Source organism: Mus musculus, chromosome 7 (genome assembly GCF_000001635.26).
Source record: "Mus musculus strain C57BL/6J chromosome 7, GRCm38.p6 C57BL/6J".
NCBI classification, from domain to species: Eukaryota; Metazoa; Chordata; class Mammalia; order Rodentia; family Muridae; genus Mus; species Mus musculus.
The window spans coordinates 81,806,887-81,832,984 of NC_000073.6; the positions used below are offsets into that span (position 1 = coordinate 81,806,887).

At 41.4% G+C, this 26,098-nt stretch overlaps 1 protein-coding gene across 2 annotated transcripts in view; it reads right to left on the reverse strand.

Moving 5' to 3' along the window:
• The window catches only part of Btbd1 (BTB (POZ) domain containing 1), a 37,425-nt gene extending 14,813 nt beyond the window's left edge, over positions 1-22,612 (reverse strand). The window contains exons 1-3 of one of the 2 annotated variants that reach the window (NM_146193.2): positions 22,087-22,545; positions 11,309-11,465; positions 9,029-9,134 (exon numbers count right to left, since the gene is read on the reverse strand). In NM_146193.2, the coding sequence (NP_666305.2) occupies positions 9,029-9,134; positions 11,309-11,465; positions 22,087-22,505 (682 nt within the window). In that variant the 5' untranslated portion in view covers positions 22,506-22,545. Of the gene's footprint in view, positions 1-9,028; positions 9,135-11,308; positions 11,466-22,086 lie in introns of both variants that reach the window. The other variant, XM_006541322.4, reaches the window with a different exon arrangement.
• Positions 22,613-26,098: the final 3,486 nt, after the last annotated feature.

Below are 26,098 nucleotides of genomic sequence, written 5' to 3' on the forward strand. Positions count from 1 at the left end.
CTAAAAAAATAAAAATAAAAACCAGTAGTTCTCTTATATACAAATTGCAGACTGACTGATAAAGAAATCAGGGAAATACACCCTTTACAATAGCCACAAATAATATAAAATATCTTGGGGTAACTAATCAAGCAAGTGAAAGACCTGTATAATAAAAACTTAAAGACTTTGAAGAAGGAAATTGAATTAGATTCCAGAAGATGGAAAGATGTCCTATGCTCATGAATTGGTAGAATCAACATAATAAAAATGGCCATCCTACCAAAAGTGGCATACAGATTCAATTCAATCCCCATCACATTTCCAACACAATACTTTACAGACCTTGAAAGAACAATTCTCAAATTCATATGGAAAGACAAAACAACAACAAAACAGGCTAAGACAATCCTATATAATAAAAATACATCCAGAGGTATTACAATCCCTGATTTTAAGCTGTACTACAAAGCTATCATAATAAAAACTTGCATGGGACTGGTATGAAAACAGACAGGATGATCAATGGAATCAGATCAAAGACCCAGACATAAATCCACACACCTATGGACACCTGATCTTTTTTATACAGAAGCCAGAAATATACAATGGGGAAAAAAGCATTTTCAATAAATGGTGCTTGTATAGCTGGATGTCACCATATAAAGGAATGCAAACAGATCTACATCTATCACCCTGCACAAAACTCAAGTCCAAGTGTATTACAGACCTCAACATAAAACCAGGAACACTGAACCTGACAGAAGAGAAAATGGGGAGTAGCCTTGAGTGCACTGGCACAGGAGACAACTTCCTGAACAGAACACCAACAGCACAGGCTCTAAGATCAACAATTAATACATGGAACCTCATGAAACTGGAAAGCTTCTGTAAGGCAAAGCACTGTCAATAGGACAAAACAACTCTACATCTAACAGTGGGCTAATATCCAAAATATACAAAACAACTCAAGAAACTAGACATCAACGAACTAAATAAGCCAATTAAAAAATGGGGTACAGATCAAAACAGAATTCTCAACAGAGAAATCTCAAATAGCTGAGAAACAAAGAAATGTTCAACATCCTTAGCCATTAGGGAAATGCAAATCAAAAATTTGTGATTTTCTCTTACAGAATGGCTAAGATCAAAAACAAGTGACGATGACTCATGCTAGCAAGGATATGGAGCAAAGGGAACATTCCTTCATTGCTGGTAGGAGGGCAAACTTGTACAACCACCGTGGAAATCAATATAGCATTTTATAAGAAAATCAGGAATCAATTTCCCTCAAGACCCACTTCTGGGCATATACCCAAAGAATGCCCCATCCTATCATAGAGCTATGTTCAGCTATGTCAGCTATGTTCACTGCAGCTTTGTTCGTAATGGACAGAGACTGGAAACACCTTGTATGTCCCTGAATCTAAGAATGGATTAAAAAGCATTTATTCAATGGAGTATTACTCAGCTGTTTAAAAAAAATGACATCATGAATAAAATTTACAGGAAAATAGATGCAAATAGAAAATGAAGATCATCCCCAGTGAGGTAATCCAGACCAAAAAAGACAAACATGCTATGTACTCACTTATTATGTGGGTATTAGCTGTAAAGGAAAATCTCGCTACAATCTATAGACCCAGAGAGGCTAAGTAGGAGGGCATCAGGAGATAGTGTGGGGAAGACACACACACACACACACGCACACACACACACACACACACACACACACGGATCTTTCCGGGAAGGAGAACCAGAACAGACTTCTTGGGTGAACTGGAGACAGGTAAGAATGGAAACAGGAGGGAATCAGGTGGAGTTGGGAATGTAGGGAGACGATAATGAAAGACATGTCTGGAACTGGGGTCATATCAGGAGTCAGGTAGAAACCTCATGCAATGGAATGACTCCTAGTAAGGTGACTTGGAGCCTGAACCAGCAGCCATGCTCTATCACCAGGCAAGGCCTCCAGTGAAGGGGTTGGCACAGCAACCCAACCATAAAACCTCCAACCTACTTTGTCATGCCTGCATGAAGTGCTGAGACTGAAGCCTATCATAATCATAATCATAAAAAAAAAAGTTGACACAAAACTAGCCAGTACGGGTGGTAATCTCTGACTCTTCTGGATGCCTGTGGGCTGTTTTCCTCTTGGGTGGCCTTGTCCAGCCTTGATGTGAGAATATGTGCCTGGCCTTAGCATAACTTGTTATGTCATATTTTGTTGATGTCCCTGGGAAGCCTGCTCTTCTGAGGGGAGATGATGGGAAGGTCAAACTGAGAAAAGGGGAGGTGGGGGCAGAGACTGAAAGGAGGGAAGGGAGGGGGAAATATATAAGAAATAAACAGGAATTTAAAAAAAAAAGGAAGGAAGAAAAGAAAAAAGGAATTCTGCAAAGAAACTAAGTAGAAATGCTGGAAATTAGTTAACTAAATAAAAACCATTATGGAAACCATCTTTAGAAGACAAGAAAATATCAAGTGGAAGCAATAATAAATCCTGATATACAGAAAGAAAAAAGTGAGTATAAGCAAAGCTTCCAAGAACTCTAGGATATATTCAACAGGATGCAAGCAAGCCAGCGGCATGACACAACATAAAAGCAGACTTACAACACAAGTCACGTCGTTATCCCAACACACACAGAAAATGTATCTGGCAAAGTTCAAAAGCCCTTTGTGATAAAAGTCCTGAAGAAAACAGAAGAAATGTTCTTCAACATAATAAAGGTGACCTATGACAAGCCGATAGCTAGCATTATACCAAGTTGGAAAAAACTAGGAGCTATTTCCTATACACTCTGGATGAAACAAGGGTGCCGACTATCCCCACTCTTATTCAATATAGGGCTCAAAGTCTATAGAAAAACAAAGAGGAATCTAAGTACAAAAAGAAGTTTAAATTATTCCTGTTCTCAGAGAAGGACATAATCCTGTACTTAAAAGGTCCTCAAGACTCCATCAGAAAATTCTCAGGATGAAAAACTTTCCACAAATTAGATGGTTAGATTACCACATTTTAAAAAAACAAAAACAAAAACAAAACCAAAAACCAGTAGCTTTTCTTTTAAACTGTATGTGTGCCACATGTACCACAGTACATGAGTGGGAAAGATGGTGACTTGAGGATGTCTGCTCCATCCTTCCACATACGGGTTCCAGTCTTGCTGACTTTACTAAAGTCATCTCACGGGCCCATTAGTAGCTTCTCTGTACATGAATAATGAACATGTCAAGATAGAAATGAGAAAAGATATCTCACTCACAAAACTGTTTAAAAAAGAATAAATGAAAACTTAAAAAAAAAAACCTAAAGGAAAAAAAGACACAAGAAAATGTTATTTCTATGATCGAAGATAGGCAGAATTGATAGTATAAAAACATGACTGGAAATAATCTACATATTCAGTACAATCTCCATCAAAACATTCCTCACAGAACTAGCACAACTCTAAAACGCTGATGGAAGCACCAAAGTCCTCATATTAGCCACAGTGATGCTGAGTAGTCATGCTGGAGGACCACATCAGAGGCAGCATGGCACAGACCAGACACGCAGACCAACTGAACAGAATAAAGAAGGTGTGATATATACACACACTACAATTCTAGTTACCCGTAGAAAAGTCGTATTTGCAGGAAAATAGATGGGACTGGAAATCACCTTAAATGAAACAAACTGGACTCAGAATGTCCAATATAGCATACTCTATTACGTGAGCCTAAATTTTCTGGGCATGCATGTATATAACTGGAAATGGGACCATGGAATGGCAACAACAGACCTTAGTGGGAAGGAGGAAAGAGAAGGTAATGGAATGGATGTGCCATGGAAGCAGAAGAGGGCTTGTTGGGGGGGAAGAACAGAGAGCAGCAAGAGGAGTGAGGAGATGGGTTTTAGTGGGATGGGAATAAGGAGGCACTACTATAATAACATCCAGTACTTTGTATTAGCCAACTCATAAAAATTATTGACTTTATCTTTAAAATACTAAAGACACTAAAGGAATTAAATATATATACACACACATATATGACACTGTCAAAAATAAAAGGTATTCTAAAAAAACTATATATGGTAAGCATAACTCATCACTTAGAACTCCTGCTATAGTCATGTCATTTATTAAGCATGTTTAGATAGCCAGAAGATTAATATTAAGCAACATATAGGGGATGGAGAGATGGCTCAGAGGTTAAAAGCACTGACTGCTGTTCCGAAGGTCCTGAGTTCAAATCCCAGCAACCATATGGTGGCTCACAACCATCTGTAATGAGATCTGATGCCCCTTATGGGGTGTCTGAAGGCAGCTACAGTGTACTCATATAAATAATAAATACATACATACATAATATTTTTTAAAAGCAACATATAGGCATCAAAGTTACTCACAAAAACTAATGATGATTACAGATACAATCCATTCAGCAAATATTTATTCTGAAGCATACACTGTTGTAGGTACTCTATGCAGAGATAGATCACTGAACAAAAGTGAAGTCCTTGCCATCACAGAATTTACTTTCTGGCTTAATTAACAAGTGTGGGATGACTGTTGTAAAATAGCAAGGGAGGAGTCAGAAGTTCTGATTTAGATTGGAGCATCTACAGAAGTCTCAAGTTTCCAAGGCTTGCTGCACTACCTTTTAAATTTAATTAAAAGCACTCTATATTTATACATAGCAGAAATCAACTAAAGCATTACACGTGAGTAATAAATCATTCAGAAATAAATAAAAAATGATTAAAAAAACACATTCTGCAATCTATACATTCACATTATAAATCAAATATTTGCTTATCAATGGAGGGTAACATTGATATTAGTCCTTAGAACAAAGTAGGGGTTCAATAATATGTTAAAAATTGGTTAAGTAAAAATTTCTTTAAAAAGTTATATCTACTTATTATTTCTTGTGTGTATGTTATTATAACCTGTACAAGTGGTAACATGGGACTCACAGGACAAACGGTGGGAGCACCTGAGTCCTGGGCTAGCACCGGCCAACAGCCCACCTTTCCTCATCCCAGCATCCCCAGGATTTGTTTTTTAACAAATCAAACTTTTTAAATTTTCATTTTTGTTGAGCAAATTAGTTCAAACTAAGGCTCTATGTAGCTTTTCACAATTCAATTAGGTGAAGATTAACATACTTTATTATTTTTTTGGATTAAATATACACAACAAGGGGCTGGAGAGATGGCTCAGAGGTTATGAGCACTGGCTGCTCTTCCGGAGGATCTGGGTTCAATTTCCAGCAACCACGTGGTAACTAACATGTAACTCTAGTTCCAGAGGATCTGACACCCTCATGCAGACATATATGCAAGCAAAACACCAATGCATATAAAATAAAATTAGATAAATTTAAAAAATACACAGTGAGCATAGCATAGTGGCTAACTCCTATAAACCCAGCCTCCAAAGGCTGAAGCAGGAGAATCACCACAAGTTCAAGGCTAGCCTGGACTACAGAGACCCTGTCTCAAAAAATGAACAAACAGCCGGGCGTGGTGGCACACACCTTTAATCCTAGCACTCAGGAAGCAGAAGCAGGAGGATTTCTGAGTTCGAGGCCAGCCTGGTCTACAAAGTGAGTTCCAGGACAGCCAGGGCTATACAGAGAAACCCTGTCTCGAAAAACCAAAACAAACAAACAAACAAAACCAACAACAACAACAAAAACCCCAAACAATATTTAATCTCTTCAATGGAAAACAGACCTCTTGTCTAATTCAGTAATAACTTTGAGTTTAAAATAAACTTAAATTATGGAGTATGATACACACCACATCATTCTCTTGTCACAGTGCGAATTTTTTTTTTTTTAATTTTGAGTGCATGCACACATCATAGTGCACAGGTGGGAGCCAGAGGAAAACTTCCGGGAGTTGGTTCTCTGCTTCTACTATGTGGGTCCTGGGGCTCCACCTCCAGACATCAGGCTTAACCTCAAGCACCTTTACCTGCTGAGCTATCTTGCTGGCCCAAATTCATTTTGTCATATCCGTGTTAAAATGATTCTTTCTCCTGAAGTAAAAGGTAAAACATCTCTTTTCCTCTAGAACATGTGCTCACACCCTAGAGAAGGAAAAAACATCCCTGTCCTCTTAGTCACTACACGTTCTCTTGAATTCCCAGGGTCAGTAAGTGCATGTCAGGCAAATTGGCCTACAGTGTGGAAATAGGTGAAGAAACAAATAGGTCCTATGACAGGATTCTATTGGCAGATGTGTTAAAAAAAATTATAGCTGAGCCTAAGATGATAAAAACACAAGTTATGGGTCATAACATAATACAACACCGGATGTTAAACAAATCAGCAAATCTACTCAGCTAAGCACCCACACTTTAAGATTCCCAGGCTCTTAGATTTCATCCCAGGGATAAAAAATATAAAAGCTATTTATAAACCAGTTGCCACATGTAAAGCACTCAGAAGCAGGTAGTGTGATTTCACGATTAGATGAGAAACAATGGAGCATTTGACAGCTTAACAAGAAACAATTAAGATTAAACAATGCTTCATTAACAGCTCAACACTGCACTAGCCCTTGCCCTTCAGTAAAACACAAGGTGTACACTCTTCCCAGGCACTGAGCACAGACAGGCGAGCTGACAATCAACTGTCAGATTAGCTACAGAAGCAGCACACGCCATGTCTGGAAAGGGTAAGGGGTCAGTGCTTACACAACTCACTGCAGTGGTCTAAGCTGAGCTAACTTGTATTTTAAAAGGACCATCCTGGCTTCCTGACTGAAAACTAAACACATTCAAAGAAACAGCATTTTATCACAGCTGGTCAGGGTATTAACTCAACGTGTACTATGTTCTACTGTCCTCTGTGCTACAAATACAGTGGTAACCAAGACAAAGGCCCTGCCTTCATGGAGCATACAGTCTAGGAGAGGAAAGCAGACAACCAACACTTAAGGAAAGATAAACACCTAGTTAAGACTCGCAAATAGCAATAAATATGAGGAAAATAAAGCAGAGTAAAGGAACAGGAATTTTATTTAGTTATTTAATTAAGTAGGTCTGAGATCATCTATCTCAAGTCTCAGTTAACCTGTGAGCTGAGTAATTAAAAACAGGCAGCCATATAAAGATCCAAAGGAAAAGGAGTCCAGTCCGAATGAGCAACAAACACAAAGGCTTGAAAGGTAGTGACTCCTGTCGAGTGTAAATGAACAAGGATGGATGAGAGGCAAGAGACCAGCCAGCTGTGCTACGTTTGCGCTGTTAATTACAGTTATCGTCCCTCTCGTCTTAGGCAGTAACTAGTCTGTACATCCTACCTTGCCGTCAAGTCAGTTGGATCATGTGACTGAATTCTGGACAATGAAACAAGGGGGCTATTTCTTTTAGACCCAAGTGTTTTGTAACATGGATATTTTCCCTCCCATCTGCTAGCAAGATACAGGCAGTAATCAGGCTACCTGCTGAGGACCATTACATGAACACAAAATAACCTTGTTTTGTGTTTGAGCCAGACAGCACTTTGGAGTTTGTTACTATAGCCAAGCCTAGTCTCTGCCTTACACAGGGTCTGGTCTTCTAGGATTTATGAAAAGTTTGAATTGTATTATTCCTGCAGTGGAAACATAAGTAATACAATCTGATATTTTCAGTTATGAACATCATTCTAAGGCATCCCACTGAGAAAGAATGCTGGCTTATATGGTAGCAGCAGATAAGAAATGGTCATTTGTAGGATTTGTTCATAAGTGAGGTAATGGGTACCTACTGGTGAGACTGCATGTGGGGTAATAAAAAAGAATAATCAAAGACTAAGTTCTGGGGTTTAAGCTTGAGCAATCAGGTCTAAAAATAAATATATTTTAAAACATTTCCCGTTGTAAATGAGAGGAATACAAAGATTTCTGAGCATCAGACTTCTTGGTGAAGACTAAAAACAGCTAGAAAGGAACTGAGGAAGTCTAACACAGGGAAAGAAATTAACATTTCTCTTTTGACTGTTTTGTATGGAATACCTTTTTTTAAAAATGAAGCAGGCAACCGGTATAAGAGTTTCAATCCCAAAAGAGAGGGACTGATGACACCTAACTCCAATTCACCATAAAAAAATAAAGCTATGGAAACTCGCTTTCTCCTCCTGCAAAACAAATCCTAAGCCTGTCGACTTCCTGGTCCTCTATCGTCTGGAGGCATCAGCCAGCTCTTCTCTGCCACATACTTCCTGTGATTCCGCTGTCTCTGATGCCTAATGCTGTTGTTTTAACTACTGAGGGATCTTGCTTCTTGTGGTGCTGGGATTGGAAACAGGGTCTCCTGCATGTCAGGCAAGCAATCTATGACTAAGCGGTATCCCCAGTCCAAGTGCTAGCCATTCCATAAGGCTCTTATCAGAACCTCTCTAGTCATAATTTTCCTAACACAACACCAATTTAAGGTAATGTCTCTAATTTTTTGTAGTTATCAAGTAATTATTTTCCACAGATATGATACCTTCTTAGAATGGCTAAAGTTACCGTTATATGCTAGCTTATCTACTAACATGCTAAATCCTAATGTTCACGTATTTTGTTCCTTGGCACCTCTGCAGTTATTTAACAATACGATCACATTTTACTCTTCTTCTTCTTTTTTTAAAGATTTATTTATTTATTATATATAAGTACACTGTAGCTGTCTTCAGACTTTTTCTTCTCACCAGAAGAAGGCATCAGATCTCATTACGGATGGTTGTGAGCCATCATGTGGTTGCTGGGATTTGAACTCACGACCTTCGGAAGAGCAGTTAGCGCTCTTAACCACTGAGCCATCTCTCCAGCCCCATTTTACTCTTTTTATTTGCTCTAGGACAATCCCATGAAGATGGTGAACAATCTTAGTTATTTGGTACTTTTTGGGACACACCCAGGTAGTGAAGATTCTCAAGAGTACTGTCACTAAGATGAAAGAAAGTACACCTCCTTAAGGACGGAGACCTTCAAATGTCGGGAGGAAACACCAATTGACACAGTTTTCCAACAAGATAGTGCTGTCTCCAAATGAAAACATTCTGACCAGTAGGAACTCACCTATGTCAATATCAGTAAACCCCTCCGCACTGATTGCATCCACTGTGCTCTTGTCTATGGTGTCCAGACAAAGACTAGCCAGCTGGGGCTCATCGAACAACCGCGCCTACACAAACAGACAAATAGTCATCTTACTTTCAGGCACTTCCTCAGACTGTGTACAAAGTTGATACTGTATACAGCTACAATTGCTATTTATGCAAAATACTGAGAATGAGAAATGGAAGGCTAAAGAATACTAATGTGTCACAATATCAACGGTCTTGTTATTTTTACTTTCATATGCGTATACATTACAGCCTAATTTTTATGTATTACTTAGTCTGATCCTTAAACTCTCAGATTAGGTAAAGGACATCAAACAGTTCGGTGGTGTATACATACTTGTCTAAGATCTAGTTAGATATGCTGCTGTCTAGTACTTAAAACTTCAATCTTACCATCACTGCTAACTAGTACACCAACTGTCAAGAATAAAGAGATCCTAAGTTTTTTTTTTTTTAAAACATTTCCTGTAGTGATGGGAGCTGTGTAAGAATTTTAGAGGTCCAGGCACCCAACTAATTAACTACATCAGGAATGACACCCATAACCTGACATGACTGATGGGTCTTCACTTAATTTTGAGTAAAATTCTCTTCTTAAAGATTTATTTAGGGCTGGAGAGATGGCTCAGCAGTTAAGAGCACTGACTGCTCTTCTGTAGGTCCTGAGTTCAAATCTCAGCAACCATCATGGTGGCTCCCAACCACCGTAATGAGATCTCACCTGTATTTACATATAATAAATAAATAAATGACTAAATCTTTTAAAAAAGATTTATTTTTATGAGTGCTTTACATGCATTATGTATGTGTACTGTATATATGTGTATTGTCTGTGTGCCTGGCACCCGTAAAAAACAAAGAGAGCATTGGATCCCTTGAACTGGAGTTGCAGAAGATCAAAGACACTATCTAGGTGCTAGAAACTGACTACGCTGTTCCTCTATGAGAACAGCAAATGCGCTTTAACTGCCGAGCCATCTCTTTAGCCACAGTAAAATTAATTTTAAAGGATTCAGTAATTAAGTTTGTGTATGTGTGTGCACATATGTACAGTACATGTGAGCATGTGTGTATGGGTATATGCCCAATTATGTGCACACAGAGGCCAGAGGAGGATGCCCAGTGCTTTCCTCTATCACTGTTCACTATATTTTTTTTGAAATAGGGTCTTTAGAGACCTGAACCTCAACAGCTGAGGGAGGCTGACTGGCTATTACCTGTCCCTGTCCATCAATGCTGATGTGACACTTTCACGTGAATTTTAAGAGATTTGAATATATATATCCTCTTGATTTTATTACAAGCACTTCACTGAGTCATTTCTCCAACCCAGATTCAGCAATTCACATGCAACTGAACAAATGTTCTCCTTGGATTTACACATTGGACTTGTTTATATTAATTTGCTTTGCCAATCTAATTTTAGCTTTAAATAATAAAAAACTATTAATTACTTTATGTAATTTGAACACACACAGACATCATATCTATCTCCAGATTACATATCTAAAAATTACTTATTGTATCTGTTCATTCGTTCCCGCCATACAAACCTCTCTTTTGCAGGGAGAGCAAATCTATTTATGGGGGGTGAGGTGAGCCAGCAAAGTAAGCTGCATATGTTATGGACTTTTAAATTTCCTACCAACGAGGACAGTCTCACATAACTTTAATCATTTGGTAAATACAAAATTAATATAACATTTATTAGTTTGCTGGCTGATTTCAGCTCTGTAACTTTGACTTGGTCCTATTTTTGTAACATTTTTACTTCTAGTATGGGATTCCAGTCAATAACCAGAATTCATTCATCCTTAAAGAAATTTAGTACATTATTTATTTATTTATTTGGTTGGTTGGTTGGTTTTTCGAGACAGGGTTTCTCTGTGTAGCCCTGGCTGTCCTGGACCTCAGAGATTCGGTGTCTCTGCCTCCCAAGTGCTGGAATTAAAGGCGTGCACCACCACTGCCCAGCAATTTAGTGCATTTTTATAAAGTGAAAATCTATCAAACTAATTTTTGTTTTGTTTTTTTAAGACAGGGTTTCTCTGTGTAGTCCCGGCTGTCCTGGAACTCATTATGTAGATATGGCTAGCCTCAATCTCATAGAAATTTGCCTGCCTCTGCCTTCCAAGTGCTGGGTCTAAAAGTGTGTGCCACCCCTGCCCAGCTTAGGTTCAATTTTTTTTTTAGGTTCAATTTTTAAGCTACTATTTTACCTACATTTACTTACCTGAGTAAGCAACATAAAGGCATTATCTGCCCTAAGATGTTTGGTGAGAAATTCTACGCAATGTGCTTCCAAGGCAGGGACTGCATATTTCTTAGCAGTATAAAGAGTGGTCATAACGGTTTCTGGACCAATTTGAACTTCGTCTGAATACAAAAATCTAAAAAGCAATTGGAAAATTCAAATAGACAATCGGCATTGTTTTAGACAAGCAAGCCATCAGAATTAAACTTTAATGAGCAAACAAACAAAAGAAAAAGAAAAACAACCCCCTGAACTTTGCATCGGGTAAGCAGCACCTGCACAGACTCTGATTCCTACTCCCCAGAGTACACAGTATTCCCATTCCCACTAGGGTGGCAGTGCTCAGGAGACAGGCATACAAACACATGTCCCTAAATCAAGCCTTGGGCTCCTTGTAGCACTCCACAGCTGCTTACAAGAACAGTGGATCACTAATGTCTCCCTCATCAAAGGACATTCACTTGAGTAAATCTACAGCTGACTAAGGTCACATCTCCAAATGTTAAAAGATTCATTTATTTCTTGGTTTCAGAATCTTGTTTAAAACCTTTTGTAGCCATTCCAGAATTAGCACAATGACCACGGATTAGAGTGCTTTAGAGGTAAAATAATTTAATAATCCACTTGACCTGTATCCACAGGTTGCATATCAGTGGACTCAACCAAATGTCTATCAATCAGTGAGAGAAAAAAAATAAAGAAATTGTGTGGGTTTGAACCAGTGCTATCATTTATTTAGTGTGTGGTTTTAAGCATAGTATCATGGTGTGACTCTCTAGAGATGAAAATAACAGTATTTGTAATGTTGCAGTGAGAATGAACACAAGTTAAAACATAAAGCATTTTTAGTAGAGCCCAACAAAAATTAACCTGGGTATATGTTAGCTGCTCACTAATATATGATCTACTTTTCTTTAATTAAAAAAAGTTTACTTTTGTATTTTGGAATATTTCTTTCTCTGTGGCTTTGTTTGATTGATTGGTTGGTTGGTTGGTTTTCAAGACAGGTTTTCTCTGTGTAGCCCTGGCTGTCCTGGAACTCACTTTGTAGACCAGGTGGGATTAAAGGAGTGCACCAACTGGCAGAATATTTCTTTCCCTTTGCTTATAGCCTTACTTTTCTCCCCAGCAATCACATTTAAATTTCTAAAAACTCCCACCTTGTTCTTGATTATTCCTTTTTCTTCCCTTCACAACTATGTCTTAGTTTTAGAGATACAAACCCTTTTCTCCTTTCCAAGATGCATAGCAGAAACCTGAAGTCTTCTTTTCCCTCAAGTCCATGCTTCCTTGAAATTCATATGCTGTTTGTCATTCACATTGTGATTTTCTGTGTGTCAAGTGGTCACTATCTCCAAGTTCAGTAATTAGTAGCTGGTCTGTATCCAGGTTTTAAAACATCTTGAAAATGCAAAGGCTAGGGTGTGAGTTCTGGGTATGTGGAAGCTGCTCACCAGTGCCTGGCCTTGAGATCAAGAGCCCCTCCTGTCACTGTGAGAGCTTTATTCAGAGGTTCCAAAATCACACCAACAATTCTGTGTTGCCAGGCAGTTTCCTTACATTTACAGGGGAACCTTCAGCTGTCACCAGCACTTGGCTGAGGGGCAGTCTTTACAACCTCACGGAGGCTTTATATAAATTTGTGTCTTAAGCATTAGGCTTCCCCCACCCGCTTCTTTACTTCCAACTTGGAGTAGGGGGGTTTCTACCAGACCCACCAGCTGCTTCAGCCACTCTCATTTTATCCACACAATTTCTAAGTACACTGTCTATTTTCTATATGTTGTCCATTCCGAATCCTCTCCTTTTCTTCTAACAGGCATACTGTCTTTCGTATTTATTAAGTCACTTTAATTAAGAGAGAGGTAGAATACAGAGCAATTGTGATAAAAACTGCATGGTACTGGTATAGTGACAGACAAGTAGACCAATAGAACAGAATTGAAGACCCAGAGATGAACCCACACACCTATGGTCACTTGATCTTTGACAAGGGAGCTAAAACCATCCAGTGGAAAAAAGACAGCATTTTCAACAAATGGTACTGGCACAACTGGTGGTTATCATGTAGAAGAATGCGAATTGATCCATTCCTATCTCCTTGTACTGAGGTCAAATCTAAGTGGATTAAGGAACTCCACATAAAACCAGAGACACTGAAACTTAGAGAGGAGAAAGTAGGGAAAAGCCTCGAAGATATGGGTACAGGGGAAAAATTCCTGAATAGAACAGCAATGGCTTGTGCTGTAAGATGGAGAATTGACAAATGGGACCTCATGAAACTGCAAAGCTTCTGCAAGGCAAAAGACACTGTCAATAAGACAAAAAGACCACCAACAGATTGGGAAAGGATCTTTACCCATCCCAAATCGGATAGGGGACTAATATCCAATATATATAAAGAACTCAAGAAGGTGGACTCCAGAAAATCAAATAACCCCATTAAAAAATGGGGCTCAGAGCTGAACAAAGAATTCTCACCTGAGGAATACCGAATGGCAGAGTAGCACCTGAAAAAATGTTCAACATCCTTAATCATCAGGGAAATGCAAATCAAAACAACCCTGAGATTCCACCTCATACCAGTCAGAATGGCTAAGATCAAAAATTCAGGTGACAGCAGATGCTGTTGAGGATGTGGAGAAAGAGGAACACTCCTCCATTGTTGATGGGATTGCAAGCTTGTACAACCACTCTGGAAATCAGTCTGGTGGTTCCTCAGAAAATTGGACATAGTACTACCGGAGGATCCTGCAATACCTCTCCTGGGCATATATCCAGAAGATGTCCCAACCGGTAAGAAGGAGACATGCTCCACTATGTTCATAGCAACCTTATTTATAATAGCCAGAAGCTGGAAAGAACCCAGATGCCCCTCAACAGAGGAATGGATACAGAAAATGGGGTACACACAATGGAGTACTACTCAGCTGTTAAAAGAATGAATTTATGAAATTCCTAGGCAAATGGATGGACCTGGAGGGCATCATCCTGAGTGAGGTAACCCAATCACAAAGGAATTCACACAATATGTACTCACTAATAAGTGGATATTAGCCCAGAAACTTAGGATACCCAAGATATAAGATACAATTTGCTAAACGCATGAAACTCAAGAAGAACGAAGACCAAAGTGTGGACACTTTGCCCCTTCTTAGAAATGGGAACAAAACACCCATGGAAGGAGTTACAGAGACAAAATTTGAGCTGTGATGAAAGGATGGACCATCTAGTGATTGCCATATCCAGAGATCCATCCCATAATCAGCTTCCAAACGCTGACACCATTGAATACACTAGCAAGATTTTGCTGAAAGGACCCAGATATAGCTTTCTCTTGTGAGACTATGCTGGGGCCTAGCAAACACAGAAGTGGATGCTCACAGTCAGCTATTGGATGGATCACAGGGCCCCCAATGGAGGAGCTAGAGAAAGTACCCAAGGAGCTAAAGGGAACTGCAACCCTATAGATGGAACAACAATATGAACTAACCAGTACCCCGGAGCTCTTGTCTCTAGCTGCGTATATATCAAAAGATGGCCTAGTTGGCCATCACTGGAAAGAGAGGCCCATTGGACTTGCAAACTTTATATGCCCCAGTACAGGGGAACGCCAGGGCCAAAAAGGGGGAGCGGGTGGGTAGGGGAGTGTGTGGGGGGGTATGGGGGACTTTTGGGCTAGCATTGGAAATGTAAACGAGGAAAATACCTAATAAAAAATTTAAAAAAAAAAAATTAAAAAAAAAAAAAAAAAAAGAGAGGTGGAAGCCGGGCATGGTGGCGCACGCCTTTAATCCCAGCACTTGGGAGGCAGGCGGATTTCTGAGTTCGAGGCCAGCCTGGTCCACAGAGTGAGTTCCAGGACAGCCAGGGCTATACAGAGAAACCCTGTCTCAAAAAAAAAAAAAAAAAAAAAGAGAGAGAGAGAGAGGTGGAAGATAAGGCACAAAGCTGAAGTACATGGCTCTATATGAATCTATGTTTGGGAGCTATAATTTAGGCTGGCATGAAACATCTGTGGAGGCATTTCTAGGTACAAAAAAGAATTGTGTTTTAGATTATTCTGCACGTGATCCTTCACATTCAAACTGAATTTAATAAAAATTTCACGTTAGTAATAACCTTTGGCTTATATCAAGGAACATCATTATTATAGTAAAGAATCACCTGTGTCTACAGCCATTGCTTACAGACATTGTTCATTACTCTAATAACTCCTTCTCTATAAAGGCAAGGCAACTGGGACATTCAGTTTCATTATTACTCTCAGTATTAGAGTACAGATTCCCTAGGTAGGTTGTTTGTTTTTAAGTCTAGAGACATCATGAATTGTAACTGATCAAGCAAGTTTCGGGGGTTTTGTTTGTTTGTTTTTTATATTTGTTGCTAAGACAATTACAAAGGAAAGCTGTGGCTTGATCACAATATACTATTTGTTTTGTTTGGTTGGTTGGTTTTGGTTTTTTGAGACAGGGTCTCTCTGTGTAGCCCTGGCTGTCCTGGAACTCACTCTGTAGACCAGGCTGGCCTCGAACTCAGAAATCCGCTGCCTCTGCCTCCTGAGTGCTGGGATTAAAGGCATGCACCACCACGCCCAGCTCTAGATTTCTTGTAAGATACTTTAAATTATTTTTGAGAATGCAAGTTAAAAGTAAATACTGGACTATAAACAATAAAAAAGAGATTTCCTCTCCCCCTATATTACCCAAGGAGCTAAAGGGAACTGCAACCCTATAGGTGGAACAACAATATGAACTAACCAGTACCCCGGAGCTCTTGTCTCTAGCTGCATGTATATATAGACAAACAAAGTATGGGCATATTTAAGTTTTAATAAGTGTGTATGTTAACACACTAGGCAAAAGTTTCTAAGTGACATCAATGTGGTGGTGTGGGTGTATTTTAATTTTTTTCTATTTCTTTTTTTCTTTCTTCTTTTCTTTTCTTTTTTTGTTGTTGTTGTTTGCTTTTGAGACAAGGTTTCTCTGTGTTGTCGTAGCAGTCTCGTGCCTCGATGTGTACATCAGGCTGGCCTTGAACTCAGAAATTTGCGTATCTCTGCTATCTAAGTGCTAGGATTAAAGGCAAGCACTACCACTACCACCTGGCTGGTATTCTTATTTCTAATAAGAAAACTTACTAAAAATCTAGGAATCATCTTGTTCATATTTCATTTACATATGTTCTCTGAAATAATTTAATCAGTAGGATTTCTTTTTATTCAAAGATCTATTTACTTATAAAATATTACGTATACGAGGCTGAGTGAGTTTTTGTACCACTTGCAAGCAAAAGCTTGCAAAGGCCGCAAGAGTCCTAGACTCCCTGGCATTGGAGTTATAGGTAGCTGTGATCTGTTCTGTGGGTGCTGGGAACCAAATCTTGTTGCCGATAAGAGCAGTAAGTACTCTTAATCACTGAACCCCCAATTATCTCTAGTCTCTTAATCTCTAAATCTCTTAATCTTAAGAAAAACTAAGAAAAATACAACTAAAACGTAAACATGACATTACCACAATTCTTTGCACTTGAATTTTAACTATCAGTCTGCGTACATGATATCACAGTATGTATGTAGGTAAACTCCACTGTGAAACTGGCTTTGCCCTTTCACCTGTGTGTGCTCAGCTCAGATTGCCAGGCTTGCACAGCAGGCACAGAGCATAGGCACAGCTCTTTGTATTCTCAACAGACAACTGAAGTTCCCAGACATAACCTTTAAGGACAGGGACATAAAGCACAGAGAAATGATTGTATGTCAAAGTATATCTGTTTCCTTATCTCCATCCCAAAACAAAGATGGTCTCCAGCAAGATAAGAGCTAAGGCTATATTTAATACAATTTAAGAAATTTTTAAGATAGGGTCTTCTGTAGCTGTTTCACGCTTTGACTTTCTTTCTGATCCTCCAGCCTCCACCTCCCAAATACTGGGACGTGTGCCTCCACATCTGGCTAATTAAAAGAATGTTATGCATATGTGTTCTTGTGTGGGTGCATGTATGTGGTGGGTGGGTGTAGAGGTCAACCTCTGCAATAACATCCATGTCCGCTGAAGGCAGAGTCTCAGTAGCTTGGAACTCACTAATTACATCAGACAGGCCAGGGAGGCCAGGGTTCCTCCTCAACTAGCCTTCCCAGCACTGGAACTCCAAGTACATGCCTGCCACATCTGCCATTTTGATACAGGCTCTGGGAACCAAATTCAGGCCTCAGATTCCTCCAGCCCTGAAATTAAACTATTTTTGAAAGGATAGAGTGAAAAATTTGACCTCGAATTAGAAAAAAAGGTTGTATGGGGGGGGGGGTGCGAAACAGGGGGCTGGGGATCATATCTAAAGAACTTTTTTTTAACCAATGATCCATTTTATTCAAAAACATTTTTGAGGGACTGTGTATATCATTAGGCACTGTAATAGATAACAGAGCTACAGAAAGAGTAAGATTTGTTCCATAGTAAGTTTATATGAATGCTTAAAAAGTAATGCCGTAAGAACAGAAGTTTCGACCGACACTAAGACACACAGTCACTTAGGAAGCCCACACTAAGTCATGCCTTCTAATATTAATGCTGCTATATAGATCTTTGCTGGCTTACACGATTCCCATTCACCATTAATCAGCAAAATGCAGCATCAAAAACATATCAGTTTAGCCTACACTTTAAGAACACCTGGAGGGCTGGAGAGATGGCTCAGCTGTTAAAGGCTAGGCTCACAACCAAAAATATAACAACACCTGGAAGCTCCTATGTTTGTTCAAGAAATCAAGCTCGCTGAAAAGACCTCAAACCACTGAAAACCATGCAGAATCTGAGCCAAACCTCCCTATGACCGACCACAGCCCTGGGTGTTATCTGAAATCCAGTCTTGGAACCTTAGAGATATGCCAAACAACTGGGTGATCCCATCAACCCACACAGCTCTAAAGACAATGAAATGACTGTTTAAAACCACCAGATGTTGGAATGGTTTGTTCTAGGGTAACATGTAACCAAAACACGCTGAGAGATTAAATGAGCTAGGGTACAAATTTGCCTGAAGGGTAAAGGAACAGTGATTTAATCAAAAAGTAAAGCCCAAAATTACTACCTTAAGTATAGTAATTACTGTCTTTTAGATAGAGGCTATACAGTTACAAGAGGCCTTGGAAGGCAGGCATTAAAATAAGGAAAATGTCACTAGTAGTTAGGTGGGACATTGAATAGATAAAGGGGCAAGGTGGTACCACAATGGCCTTTAACAGCTGTAAAGCATTAAACTTCCCCCAACAGACAAGTTCCCAAGTGACTAGGAGAGGGACTGTAGAGCTGGAGTGAGAGCCAAGTCCAAAGACAGCAGGAGCTGGAGCTTGGCCAAGGAAACGAACGTGGAATTCTCCAGTGTGGTCGGAAACTGAGACATCAGCCCCAAAGAGGGGCACCCAAAGGACAACCTGAAATCAAGGCCAGAACAGAAGCCCCTCCCTGCCCTCAAGGAATCCTGAGTGAGAGTGCATGCATTAGTGTGATTAGTGATATCCAGGGATATCAACAGCTTACACCTGTTATCATACCATCAGGAATTCACTTTACCCAACCCTCAGTACCATTTAACAGCTAACCATGTTCTATAGCTGTCAAAGTTTTCCACTCTCATTTCCCAAATTCTCTCTTTGACTTGCCTCTCAGGATGCCCGGCTGCCTTCCTTTCTCATCTCTCTGACAGCCGCCTAGTTTGCTTATCGCTCCCTTTCCCTTCCTCCAGCTCTATGCAGGCCCTTGCAGGTCTCAGGCACCCTGTACCTTTCACAGTCCACTACTTTCCCACGTTAACGCTGTTCTAACTTCCTGCAGCTCCTTGGCATCTCCTATCTAAATAGAGCACAACAAAACCTCTTAATGTATATGTTACTTGGAGGTTCCAGTTCCTCCAGCAACAGGCAGGTGAGGATTGTAAATGCGAATAGGGTCTCATCACTCCACTGAAAACCCTGTTTTCTCTCAAGCCTTCTTCCTCAGTCCCCCAAATCCCTGCCCGGCCTATCTCTTTAATCACTATCACCCATCGCTTTCTTTTTATCTACTCAAACCTCGATAGTTTACTCTTGTAGTTTCTCTGGCAGAAGAGATTAAGGCCTAAAACACGCCCCCACCCCCTTAAAAAGTTTTCTCTGGTATTATTTCCTTCCAAACCCTGTCAGCCTGGACAGTGTCCACTGCCGACTCCTACACTGAGAAATAAGCTACGCAGGGAGACACAGTGTACGTCAAATGAACTAGAACACCATTTGTAAGTGAGAGGGCTTTAAGTAAGCAGATTATTAAAGTGTAAAACCTAAGTTCAGAAGCCTCGACGTAATGGTAGTTAATTTAGGTTGTAAAAACAGTAAAAATCTGCCTCAGCCACCTCACTTTTCCAGTTTAGCAAGCTCCACCATTGTTGTCACACAATGTTTTAAAGATAATCAATGCCTAAGTAAAAATTAGTCTAGACATGCAGTTCAGAATAGAAAAATGACCAGGACCTGACTATCAGGAAAATAATTTACTTAGAGAGCAAGAAATCAAATGGCACTGTATATTTCAAGGGCTCTAAGTTAACTTACTTCCTATTAAAACTGATTAGCACATTCAATGAAAATACAAATAAAAAACAAAAGTATGAAATAGCCCCCTCCATAATTCTATTCTAGCCCTATCAATAAAAAGTGCCTAGTAGTTTAGCTCTATGGTTCTCAAGGTTAGCTAGTGTAAACTTCACTTAGAAAAAGTATTAAAATGCTTTAAGGTTTTACCTCCAAAAATGATACCAAAAGGAGACATCTACTAATTTATTGTCCCAGTGGATGGTACAGGTGGAAAAAAAAAAAAACATTTTGTTGTATTTTTTCCTGCATGTGTGTGGAGGCAGGTACACAGCAGCTCACATATGAGGTCAGAGGACAACTTGTAGGACTAAGTTCTCCCCTTTTACTACAGGGCCACAGGTACCTAAGGCCTTCTTCCTCTAGGCTTGCAACAGGAGCCTGTACCCACTACGCCACCACCTCTCTGGCCTATCATTTTAAGGAAGGCTTCTAAACTACGTAATTTGCTAAGCAAGCTATATCCAGTCTTCCTGCTCAACTTCAAAATCCAAATGACTCAAATACTAGCAGGTAGGCTGCACACCTATCCCCATAAATACAAATTCAATGCTAGAAAATCTGAGGACAAAGAGAGAAAAGGGTACTATCGGCTTTTCAGTTCAACACACCTTGGCATACTGGTCTCTCCTTCTATCCTATCTCCAGGTATATAACATTTGCTCCACTCTTTTTCAGTTGTTACCATGGTGCATGAAATTCAAAATGCTAACTTGAACCCTGCCCATAATATTATCTGATTTTCATAAACTTCACAGTGACTGCATTATATTCCATCAAGTGGACCTATGATTGTTACTGATTTATTTATTTCCTTGGCTCAACTTCTTTCTACATTCTCGTGAAGAATGCTGTAGACACCTTTTTCAATAATTTAATGTTTTCTAAGTGTAGAAAAAGTCTAAGGCATCCAACTATTTTTCAAAGGCTTTTTTTTACGATAATCTTTCTCGGAAAGTGTTCCTTCAGTCATCTTTTAAATTTTTTGGTGGGTCAGCACTCAGGGGGGGTAATAAGTTCGCTGAGTTCGAAGCCAGCTTGGAATACATATCGAGCCCCAAATCGGCCAAGTCTAAATAATGAGCCCAGGTCCAAGAAAATAAAAGCCAAACCCATATCTCCGCCCCCAAAAGGTGGGGCTCATGAAAAGGAGAAAGCACTTTACTGTTTTAATTTGCATTTCCTCATTTACTAATGAGGTCACACATTCCTTGGTTGTATTTTTTTCTTTTCTATTACATCTTGTCCTTTATCCATTTATTGATGGGAACTTAACATATATTTCTTGTGTGAACTTTATATTTCCCTCCATAAGCATCTTCTTGAGGAAGCTATGAGCCTCTGTGGACTCTTGTGCTCCACTGACTTGCCTGTTTACGTCAGAATTACTCAAAATCTGCTGTCTTAAAAACAACACTATACTCAAGCAGCCAACACCATCTTCGGTCCTCCGGGAGCTGGCTCGATTACCTTGGACAAGTCACTTTTCTGGGCCTCGGTCCCATTTGTAAAACTGGGGTAAAACAACAAGATATGCCTCCCTAACAGTTAGGACTGCTGTGATTAACAACGCCACAATGCCACTACCTTCCACTAAGTAGCAAACTAATCAGCTATCAATCAATCTCCTATCCTCAGATCATCGGAGAGCAAACTCGAACACTACTAGCGTGTTTTAGAATACAAAAACCGTCACCTTGACTGCAGAAACTTGAAGCAGGCCAGCCTGATACCTGCTATGGCTATTATCTTCCAGAGTCCTGACAGCAAACCGTGGAGACCCTGACAACCCCAGTCCTCTAAGACCCTTCATCCACCCGGGTCCTTAAACAAAAACGAATCCTGCAAGTGGGTAATCGGGACAGCCTATCTCGTCTTCTAGTCTGCCCACTCGATTATGAAGCCCGGGCGACAGACAATTCCGCTACTGGAATGTGACAGCACCCTTCAACGGCAAAGCGCCCGCCACCGCCGGGAATGGCGACACTGACCGACCTTCCCAAGCATCGCCTGCCTGCCGGGGAGGACCCGAGGGAGGCCGACTCGCCCAGCCCAAGGTCACTCGGGAGTCGACGCAGGCCGGGCTGGGTGCCGCCACCCTCCAGGCCGCCGGCTCCGCGCGCCCGCCGCTCACCTCAGCAGCGCCAGGAAGGCGGCGGGCTCCACGTCCGGCAGCTCGATCTCGGCCGACGTCGTGGCCATGCCGCCGTTGAACATGGCGTCGAAGACCGCGCTGCCGGCCGCCAGCACGAAGCGGTGGGCGGGGATGCGCTGCGGGCCCCCGGCGGCCGCCGCGCCTCGGCCCTTGCCCAGCACGAAACGCACATCGCTCAGCAGCTCCGAGTTGAAGAGGAAGGCGAAGCGCTCCTTGAGCGACGCCTTGGTGGCCTGCCAGTTGTACAGCGGCTCGCGCTGCAGGGGCAGCAGCGGCCCGAGAGCGGACGGCGAGGGAGCCGGTGGCGGCGGCGGAGGCGGCGGCGGGGCCGGAGGGCCGGGCTCCGCCTCAGCTCCGGTCGCCGGCTCCCCGGCCGCGGCTGACCCGAGCGAGGCCATCCTCCTGCTGCGCGGCTCCGCTCAAGCTGCGAGCACCCGGCGCGCCGCCGCCATGGTCGAGCCGCCCCGAGGCCGGCACCGCCCCCCTGCCTTCCGGGAAAGGCGCTTCCGGCCGCGCGCGCCCGCCCTCCCGCGGGGCCGCGTTGCTGAGGCGGGAGGCGCGCGGCCGCGAGAGGGTTGAGGGGCGTGCGGGCGCGCCGCGCTGATTCCTCAGGCCGCCTCCCGCTCCTCCCTTCAGGCTCGCCTCGCTCCCACCCGCGTCACCCTGCGAGGACGCCGCCTCAGCCCGCTTGGTGGATGAGCTGGACGTGGAAGGACCTCGAGGGCACGGCAAGGGAGTCTGTAGAGGAGAGACAGACACCCTGCTATTCTAAAGGCGGGATGGTGGCCCTGTCACAGCCCGGATGGCTGCATCACCCTTGGAAACCCCAGGCGGAGCTGAGAGGCTAGGAAGTCCACTGATCCCTCTCCCCGTCCGCAGTCTCTTTCTTACCCCTTCTGACTGTCGAGGCTCCACTCCGCCCTGTGAGAGAGTTCCTCTGCCATTTCCATGTCTAAGATTGAGGGCCTTCTTGCTCAACTCTCCTAGGCCTTGCTTTTGGTTCCAGTGCAGAAAAGCACTGGAACCACACCACCTTATGAGCCCTAGGATTTGAGTTGAGATTGGCTCATGCCTGTAATCCCAGTAAAATGGAAGGTTGAGGCAGGAACATGGCTGCAACTGGGAACCCAGCCTGGGTAGCAAATGAAGACCCACACACACACGCACGCACACACACACACACACACACACACACACACACACACACACACGTCTTAACTCCTTTCCCCTCAAAAACAAATGGGAAGGGTGCTGCCAGCTACATATCTTTGGGGGCAGTGTTCCTGTGTGGTTGTCATTATGTGGGAGCCTTTCTTGAACCCTGCAGCAATAAATAGATCCTAAGATAAGGCACTTGTTATAGGCAGAAGGAAAAGACCCAGAAAATGATTCTTTACGACACGAGAATAACTGGGGGGGGAGGGGGGGAACCTTCCGGCTTACAGATGTCAAGCAATCTAAGAGTCCTACGCTCCGAGTTTATAGTGGAATTGGACAAGAAATTTAAGCTGATTCTTTGAAAACAAAAGCAAGATACCAGAACCTTTCCCCTACCCCCATATTTTAATCTCTATTTTTAGGAATATTAAAAAACTCCGAAAAAGCTCTACTATTAATTTTGAAATATATACAATTCAATTCTCTGTTATGGGACTTTAGAAATAGAGTTGCAGTTGCCACCAAGCCTGATGACCCGAGTTTAATCCCAAGCACCTACAAGGTAGAGGGAGAGAACTAACTCCTGCAAGTTATCCTTTGACCTCTTGATGTCTAGTGTGACATCCCATAAAAATGGAATGTAATTTTAAAACATGGCTGGGTGTGATGATGCATACCTTTGAACCTGTGTCACAGGGGTTCACTTAGCTCTGTGAATTCCAGACCAGCCAGGGAGACCCTGTTCCAAAAATACTAAGTAAATAAAAATACCCTACAGGGCCAGAGAGATGGCTCAGCAGGTAAAGGTACTTTCTGCTAAGACTAAAGAACTGAATTTCATCCTGAGAGAGACCGATTGGCTGTCCTCTGCACTCCACAAGCACTGTGGTACTCCAGGATATGTATAGATCTACAGATACACAAAAATGAGTAATTAAAAAAAAATAAACTACAAAAAGAGCAGGGCACAGTGGCCCATGCCTTTAATCCCAGAATTAGGGAGGCGGAGGCAGGCAGCTTTCTGTGAGTTCCGGACCAACCTGGTCTACAAAGCAAGTTCCTACTCAGCCTGGGCTACAGAGTGAGACCTTGTCTCAAAACCAACCAACCAACCAACAACAGCAAAAATTCCAAAACTAGCTTCTGTCAGGTCCAAAGCTCCACTTCCTCCAAAATGGCAATGCTAGTGACATTGTCCTAAACAAGGATTTTGGGTAAACAGAGGATTGTTTATCTGTAAACAAGCCTAAAGGTTTCTATTTACTAGAAAAGCAGATCTCTTAAAGTGGTTGCTATTCACCAAGAATCTCCCTTAATCTTCCAGGAATCTGCTGGGTGGTAGTGTCTCAAGCTCACATACACACTTAGGCTTTAATTCTAGCAGGGAGGCAGAGGCAGGTTGATCTCTAAGTTCTAGGCCAGCCTTATCTACAGAGCCAGTTCCAAGACAGCCAGTGCAATACAGAGAAACCTTCTCCTAAAAAAAAAAAAAAAAAATTAAAAATCCTCCAGAAACCTTTCTTAATCTTCCCCCAAAGGTCAACTACCTCAGGCAAGGGCACCTAGTTTGAGATCAACCCAAACAACCTCTATCAGCTCAGATTCCCCACCCCTATGATGGTCACATAAAATCTACTGCTTTTCCACCATTTGCTCTTCTCTCTGCCCTAAATCCCCCTTGGTAGTTTTTCTGAGTCACTGTTTATATCTCCATTACTATGTTTTAACTGTAATTGTAAATGAAAATCTTTAAAACAATGAGTTCTTGTTACAGAAATACATAGACTTATGGGTTTAGCAATAATGTTATGGATAGCACATCAGAGATGTGACCACTCAGATACAGTTTATAGCCAATTCCTGATTCCAGTTGTTTAGGACCACACCCAGGCATTAGAGGACCTAGCTGTGGCCCTGAGTAGCCAGAACACAGGATTTTTGATGTTTTGAAGACAAAACCACTTACTGACATTTTGATAGGCCGCAGAGGAGTGGGGGGCTTTGGGTAAGCAAACCATTGTACAGAAATGAAGATAAGCAGTTAGCTGGAGGGGTTTCTGCACAAACAGGCAGGTTAACAGAAACTAAGGTAAGTTATCCAGGACATTTTGACCTTTGTTTCCAGAATAGAGTTGGTAATTTTCTATGGGATTCTTCATCAAGGAGATCAAATTCTAGCTAAAACTGAACTGGCCTCAGTAAGAATACAAGATGGAAGAGCCTTTGCACTGTCTTCTGTCACAATGTAGCAACCCACTTCTGGCTCATTCTCCCACCCACAACCGTACAGATATGAAAAATATATAAAAGAACTCTTGTGAGGGCATTGCTGAAGGAAAGATTATTCTGATACTTTAATAAAACACCATGGAATACTTTCATTAAGATTGATACAATGGGGCATTATAACAGAAGAAAAATTAGATTCAGCTGTGAATTCAGCAAAGCTAGCTAGGAATTTGTAGCCTAAGCAAAAGAGTAGACACATGGAAACTTTTAAGAGTATACATGAAGGCTAAGAGTTGGATGTTTGCTAAGACTGAGCTGGGCAGACCAAAAACAGGACAGGGGCCTTAGCTGACGCCTATTTGACGAGAGGGTACGGAAGAACCTTCCCAAAATGCCAAGAATTCGCAAGATCAAGTATCAGCACTATACAGTAATGGATATAGAGATCTTGAAACTTGAGGGGACAGAATCTTTCAGAGAAATGGACATCTGGTCAGTTTTTACTCTTGAGAGCATTTTCTGATTTATTTCCCAAGCAGAGAGAATTAAGGAAATACTTTATAAAGCTACAAACATTTATGGGAAAAGTCTTGGTAAGGGGATG